Source organism: Procambarus clarkii, chromosome 11 (assembly GCF_040958095.1).
Source record: "Procambarus clarkii isolate CNS0578487 chromosome 11, FALCON_Pclarkii_2.0, whole genome shotgun sequence".
Classification (NCBI taxonomy): Eukaryota; Metazoa; Arthropoda; class Malacostraca; order Decapoda; family Cambaridae; genus Procambarus; species Procambarus clarkii.
Window position 1 is genome coordinate 44,783,902 of NC_091160.1, and position 8,301 is coordinate 44,792,202.

Consider the following 8,301-nt stretch of genomic DNA (forward strand, 5'->3'; position numbering starts at 1 on the left):
GTGGGTGTGTACGTGGGTTGCATGCAGGTGGGTGTAACTGGAACCTCAGATTTACCCTTTAGCGTTTATCAATGAACAAATGAAAAGATTTTTAAGTCGAACACCAAACTTGCTGGTTGGTCAGTATAAGGTGTTGTGGTGGTCTTAATAACCCTCCAGAGGTTGATAGGTTTTAAGTCCAACACCGAACTTGCTGGTTGGTCAGTAAGGTGTTGTGGTGGTCTTAATAACCCTCCAGAGGTTGATAGGTCTTAAGTCCAACACCAAACTTCCTGGTTGGTCAGTAAGGTGTTGTGGTGGTCTTAATAACTCTACAGAGGTTGATAGGTCTTAAGTCCAACACCAGAACTTGCTGGTTGGTCAGTAAGGTGTTGTGGTGGTCTTAATAACTCTCCAGAGGTTGATAGGTCTTAAGTCCAACACCAAACTTCCTGGTTGGTCAGTAAGGTGTTGTGGTGGTCTTAATAACCCTCCAAAGGTTGATAGGTCTTAAGTCCAACACCAGCAATAAATACAGCCGAGAAGACAATCTTGTGGAAGCCAAGCTGACCATCCACAGTCTGAACCGTCCACAGTCTGAACCATCCACAGTCTGAACCATCCACAGTCTGAACCATCCACAGTCTGAACCATCCACAGTCTGAACCATCCACAGTCTGAACCATCCACAGTCTCAACCATCAACAGTCTGAATCATCCACAGTCTGAACCGTCCACAGTATGAACCATCCACAGTCTGAACCATCCACAGTCTGAACCATCAACAGTCTGAATCATCCACAGTCTGAACCGTCCACAGTCTGAACCGTTCACAGTCTGAACCATCCACAGTCTGAACCATCCACAGTCTGAACCATCCACAGTCTGAACCATCCACAGTCTGAACCATCCACAGTCTGACCCGTCCACAGTATGAACCGTCCACAGTCTGAACCGTCCACAGTATGAACCATCCACAGTCTGAACCATCCACAGTCTGAACCATCCACAGTCTGAACCATCCACAGTCTGAACCATCCACAGTATGAACCGTCCACAGTCTGAACCGTCCACAGTCTGAACCGTCCGTAGTCTGAACCATCCACAGTCTGAACCGTCCACAGTCTGAACCGTCCACAGTCTAAACCATCCACAGTTTGAACCGTCCACAGTCTGAACCGTCCACAGTCTGAACCGTCCACAGTCTGAACCGTCCACAGTCTGAACCGTCCACAGTCTGAACCATCCACAGTCTGAACCATCCACAGTCTGAACCATCCACAGTCTGAACCATCCACAGTCTGAACCGTCCACAGTCTGAACCGTCCACAGTCTGAACCGTCCACAGTCTGAACCATCCACAGTCTGAACCACCCACAGTCTGAACCATCCACAGTCAGAACCATCCACAGTCTGAACCATCCACAGTCTGAACCATCCACAGTCTGAACCATCCACAGTCTGAACCATCCACAGTCTGAACCGTCCACAGTCTGAACCATCCACAGTCTGAACCATCCACAGTCTGAACCGTCCACAGTATGAACCGTCCACAGTATGAACCGTCCACAGTATGAACCATCCACAGTCTGAACCGTCCGTAGTCTGAACCATCCACAGTCTGAACCATCCACAGTCTGAACCATCCACAGTCTGAACCATCCACAGTCTGAACCGTCCACAGTCTGAACCGTCCACAGTCTGAACCGTCCACAGTCTGAACCATCCACAGTCTGAACCGTCCACAGTCTGAACCGTCCACAGTCTGAACCGTCCACAGTCTGAACCGTCCACAGTCTGAACCGTCCACAGTCTGAACCATCCACAGTCTGAACCATCCACAGTCTGAACCATCCACAGTCTGAACCATCCACAGTCTGAACCGTCCACAGTCTGAACCGTCCACAGTCTGAACCATCCACAGTCTGAACCATCCACAGTCTGAACCATCCACAGTCTGAACCATCCACAGTCTGAACCATCCACAGTCTGAACCATCCACAGTCTGAACCGTCCACAGTCTGAACCATCCACAGTTTGAACCATCCACAGTCTGAACCATCCACAGTCTGAACCGTCCACAGTCTGAACCGTCCACAGTCTGAACCGTCCACAGTCTGATCCGTCCACAGTCCGAACCGTCCACAGTCTGAACCATTCACAGTCTGAACCATCCACAGTCTGAACCATCCACAGTCTGAACCATCCACAGTCTGAACCGTCCACAGTCTGAACCGTCCACAGTCTGAACCGACCACAGTCTGAACCATCCACAGTCTGAACCATCCACAGTCTGAACCATCCACAGTCTGAACCATCCACAGTCTGAACCATCCACAGTCTGAACCATCCACAGTCTGAACCATCAACAGTCTGCACCGTCCACAGGCTGAACCGTCCACAGTCTGAACCGTCCACAGTCTGAACCGTCCACAGTCTGAACCATCCACAGTCTGAACCATCCACAGTCTGAACCATCCACAGTCTGAACCATCCACAGTCTGAACCATCCACAGTCTGAACCATCCACAGTCTGAACCATCCACAGTCTGAACCATCCACAGTCTGAACAGTCCACAGTCTGAACCATCCACAGTCTGAACAGTCCACAGTCTGAACAGTCCACTGTCTGAACAGTCCACAGTCTGAACAGTCCACAGTCTGAACCATCCACAGTCTGAACCATCCACAGTCTGAACCATCCACAGTCTGAACCATCCACAGTCTGAACCATCCACAGTCTGAACCATCCACAGTATGAACCATCAACAGTCTGAACCATCCACAGTATGAACCATCCACAGTCTGAACCATCCACAGTATGAACCATCAACAGTCTGAACCATCCACAGTCTGAACCATCCACAGTCTGAACCATCCACAGTATGAACCATCAACAGTCTGAACCATCCACAGTATGAACCATCAACAGTCTGAACCATCCACAGTCTGAACCATCCACAGTCTGAACCATCCACAGTATGAACCATCAACAGTCTGAACCATCCACAGTATGAACCATCAAGAGTCTGAACCATCCACAGTCTGAACCATCCACAGTCTGAACCATCCACAGTATGAACCATCCACAGTCTGAACCATCCACAGTATGAACCATCAACAGTCTGAACCATCCACAGTCTGAACCATCCACAGTCTGAACCATCCACAGTATGAACCATCCACAGTCTGAACCATCCACAGTCTGACCCGTCCACAGTATGAACCGTCCACAGTCTGAACCGTCCACAGTATGAACCATCCACAGTCTGAACCATCCACAGTCTGAACCATCCACAGTCTGAACCATCCACAGTCTGAACCATCCACAGTATGAACCGTCCACAGTCTGAACCGTCCACAGTCTGAACCGTCCGTAGTCTGAACCATCCACAGTCTGAACCGTCCACAGTCTGAACCGTCCACAGTCTAAACCATCCACAGTTTGAACCGTCCACAGTCTGAACCGTCCACAGTCTGAACCGTCCACAGTCTGAACCGTCCACAGTCTGAACCGTCCACAGTCTGAACCATCCACAGTCTGAACCATCCACAGTCTGAACCATCCACAGTCTGAACCATCCACAGTCTGAACCATCCACAGTCTGAACCGTCCACAGTCTGAACCGTCCACAGTCTGAACCGTCCACAGTCTGAACCATCCACAGTCTGAACCATCCACAGTATGAACCATCCACAGTCTGAACCATCCACAGTCTGAACCATCCACAGTCTGAACCATCCACAGTCTGAACCATCCACAGTCTGAACCATCCACAGTCTGAACCATCCACAGTCTGAACCGTCCACAGTCTGAACCATCCACAGTCTGAACCATCCACAGTCTGAACCGTCCACAGTATGAACCGTCCACAGTATGAACCGTCCACAGTATGAACCATCCACAGTCTGAACCGTCCGTAGTCTGAACCATCCACAGTCTGAACCATCCACAGTCTGAACCATCCACAGTCTGAACCGTCCACAGTCTTAACCGTCCACAGTCTGAACCGTGCACAGTCTGAACCGTCCACAGTCTGAACCGTCCACAGTCTGAACCATCCACAGTATGAACCGTCCACAGTCTGAACCGTCCACAGTCTGAACCGTCCACAGTCTGAACCGTCCACAGTCTGAACCGTCCACAGTCTGAACCATCCACAGTCTGAACCATCCACAGTCTGAACCATCCACAGTCTGAACCATCCACAGTCTGAACCATCCACAGTCTGAACCATCCACAGTCTGAACCGTCCACAGTCTGAACCGTCCACAGTCTGAACCATCCACAGTCTGAACCATCCACAGTCTGAACCATCCACAGTCTGAACCATCCACAGTCTGAACCATCCACAGTCTGAACCATCCACAGTCTGAACCATCCACAGTCTGAACCGTCCACAGTCTGAACCATCCACAGTCTGAACCATCCACAGTCTGAACCATCCACAGTCTGAACCGTCCACAGTCTGAACCGTCCACAGTCTGAACCGTCCACAGTCTGAACCGTCCACAGTCCGAACCGTCCACAGTCTGAACCATCCACAGTCTGAACCATCCACAGTCTGAACCATCCACAGTCTGAACCGTCCACAGTCTGAACCGTCCACAGTCTGAACCGTCCACAGTCTGAACCGACCACAGTCTGAACCATCCACAGTCTGAACCATCCACAGTCTGAACCATCCACAGTCTGAACCATCCACAGTCTGAACCATCCACAATCTGAACCATCCACAGTCTGAACCATCAACAGTCTGCACCGTCCACAGGCTGAATTCCGTCCACAGTCTGAACCGTCCACAGTCTGAACCGTCCACAGTCTGAACCATCCACAGTCTGAACCATCCACAGTCTGAACCATCCACAGTCTGAACCATCCACAGTCTGAACCATCCACAGTCTGAACCATCCACAGTCTGAACCATCCACAGTCTGAACCATTCACAGTCTGAACAGTCCACAGTCTGAACCATCCACAGTCTGAACAGTCCACAGTCTGAACAGTCCACTGTCTGAACAGTCCACAGTCTGAACAGTCCACAGTCTGAACCATCCACAGTCTGAACCATCCACAGTCTGAACCATCCACAGTCTGAACCATCCACAGTCTGAACCATCCACAGTCTGAACCATCCACAGTATGAACCATCAACAGTCTGAACCATCCACAGTATGAACCATCCACAGTCTGAACCATCCACAGTATGAACCATCAACAGTCTGAACCATCCACAGTCTGAACCATCCACAGTCTGAACCATCCACAGTATGAACCATCAACAGTCTGAACCATCCACAGTATGAACCATCAACAGTCTGAACCATCCACAGTCTGAACCATCCACAGTCTGAACCATCCACAGTATGAACCATCAACAGTCTGAACCATCCACAGTATGAACCATCAACAGTCTGAACCATCCACAGTCTGAACCATCCACAGTATGAACCATCCACAGTCTGAACCATCCACAGTATGAACCATCAACAGTCTGAACCATCCACAGTCTGAACCATCCACAGTCTGAACCATCCACAGTATGAACCATCCACAGTCTGAACCATCCACAGTATGAACCATCAACAGTCTGAACCATCCACAGTCTGAACCATCCACAGTCTGAACCATCCACAGTCTGAACCATCCACAGTCTGAACCATCCACAGTCTGAACCATCCACAGTCTGAACCATCCACAGTCTGAACCATCCACAGTCTGAACCATCCACAGTCTGAACCATCCACAGTCTGAACCATCCACAGTCTGAACCGTCCACAGTCTGAACCGTCCACAGTCTGAACCATCCACAGTCTGAACCGTCCACAGTCTGAACCATCCACAGTCTGAACCGTCCACAGTCTGAACCGTCCACAGTCTGAACCGTCCACAGTCTGAACCGTCCACAGTCTGAACCGTCCACAGTCTGAACCGTCCACAGTCTGAACCATCCACAGTCTGAACCGTCCACAGTCTGAACCATCCACAGTCTGAACCATCCACAGTCTGAACCGTCCACAGTCTGAACCATCCACAGTCTGAATCATCCACAGTCTGAACCGTCCACAGTCTGAACCATCCACAGTTTGAACCATCCACAGTCTGAACCGTCCACAGTCTGAACCATCCACAGTCTGAACCATCCACAGTCTGATCCGTCCACAGTCTGAACCGTCCACAGTCTGAACCATCCACAGTCTGAACCATCCACAGTCTGAACTTTAACGACGAATGGTTTCCAGCCACAAAAAAGCTCCCTAAAATCCGAACTCCATTTACAAAAGCTAATAATCCAGTGCCCCTTTTGTCCCCAAAATTCCCCCGCGGCTGGCCACATTTCCCTGAAATCTTGAGGTTATCTTGAGACGATTTCGGGGCTTTAGTGTCCCCGCGGCCCGGTCCTCGACCAGGCCTCCACCCCCAGGAAGCAGCCCGTGACAGCTGACTAACTCCCAGGTACCTATTTACTGCTAGGTAACAGGGGCATTCAGGGTGAAAGAAACTTTGCCCATTTGCTTCTGCCTCGTGCGGGAATCGAACCCGCAAATTAAAGCAGACTTTTGCGGAGCTTCTGGGATTTTCTTCCCTAGTTCGGCGAGAGTTACAAAGGTGTCTCACACGACACACAAAAAAAAGGTAATTGCTACTTTTGTTGTTAGAACGGTGTAACGGTGCTGTTTTTCACCGTTGTTGGAACACTGTTGCTGGAGGACGAGTACGTCACTGTCGCTGTGAAGGTAATACCTTACCAAACATTAATGGTAATCCACTTGGATGACAAAATAGTTTTAGAAATCCGTCTGGATGACAAAACAGTATTAGAAATCCACTTGGATGATAAAACAGTCATAGAAATCCACCTGGATAACAAAATACTCATAGAAATCCACTTGGATAACAAAACACTCATAGAAATCCACCTGGATAACAAAACACTCATAGAAATCCACCTGGATAACAAAACACTCATAGAAATCCACCTGGATCACAAAACACTCATAGAAATCCACCTGGATCACAAAACACTCATAAAAATCCACCTGGATCACAAAACACTCATAGAAATCCACCTGGATCACAAAACACTCATAGAAATCCACCTGGATCACAAAACACTCATAAAAATCCACCTGGATCACAAAACACTCATAGAAATCCACCTGGATCACAAAACACTCATAGAAATCCACCTGGATCACAAAACACTCATAGAAATCCACCTGGATCACAAAACACTCATAGAAATCCACCTGGATCACAAAACACTCATAGAAATCCACCTGGATCACAAAACAGCAATAATAACCCATTAAATTCCATTTACCTGTAATTAAAACCCATATGCTAAACAACAAAATAAAAAAACCATTAAAGCAGCTAGACCCATCAACATTAAACCCCCACAACTCCCACTAAGACAAGCTCGTTACAAACCCATAAGAACCCATATGAACCCTAAAGACCTCTAAGGGCTTCCTGCACCCATAAGAAGCCAGAACGCCCCATGCCCCCATTAAGACACCATTTTGAGATTAATCGGAACCCAAGGCACGTCAGCTCCTCCCGGATCCATTTCCTCCGTTTAGATTCAAGACGTTTTTGTACGTCGTTAAAACGTAAACATTGTAAAAAAAAAATGACGTTTTAGGCTACTGTTCATCTGAGCCCTTCTGGAGAGCTAAGGTTAAGACTTCTGGTTGGGTTAGTAGAACTCAGGAGGAGGTCGGAGGCTGCGAATTTTTTCTCTGCTAAGAATTGTCTGAGCGTGAGATTTATGTGTGTGTGTTCCTTAGGTGCTGTGTGAAGTGAAGATCGTCTGGATTAGTATACACAGATGGTGCCTTCCTTGGGGTGGTGTGTGGCAGGGTGTGGTGTGGTGTGGTGGGTGATCTTGTGTGTGAGTGTGGGGTGGGGTGTGTGTGAGGGGTGTGTGTGTGGGGGGGGGGTGGGTGTGGGTGGGTGTATGTGGGTCGGTGTGTGTGTGTGTGGGGGGGGGGGGGGTGTGTGTGTGTGTGGGTGTGTGTGTGGGGTGTGTGTGTGTGTGTGTGTGTGGGGGGGGTGTGTGTGTGTGTGTGGGTGGGTGATCTTGTGTGTGTGTGTGTGGGGTGGGGGTGTGTGTGTAGGTGGATGTGTGTGTGGGTGTGTGTGTGGGGTGTGTGTGTGTGTGTGTGTGTGTGTAGGTGGATGTGTGTGGGGTGTGTGTGTGTGTGTGTGTGTGGGGGGGGGGGGGGTGTGTGTGTGTGTGGGTGGGTGATCTTGTGTGTGTGTGTGTGGGGGTGTGTGGGGGTGTGTGTGTGTGTGTGTGTGGGGTGGGGGATGTG

General features: G+C 49.5%; 1 protein-coding gene across 1 annotated transcript; it reads left to right on the forward strand.

The window, feature by feature from the left end:
* Positions 1–6,738: 6,738 nt before the first annotated feature.
* On the forward strand, positions 6,739–7,293 carry LOC138363696 (uncharacterized). Its single transcript, XM_069323084.1, has one exon. It carries the CDS (start codon positions 6,739–6,741, stop codon positions 7,291–7,293), a length of 555 nt encoding a protein of 184 aa, XP_069179185.1.
* Positions 7,294–8,301: the final 1,008 nt, after the last annotated feature.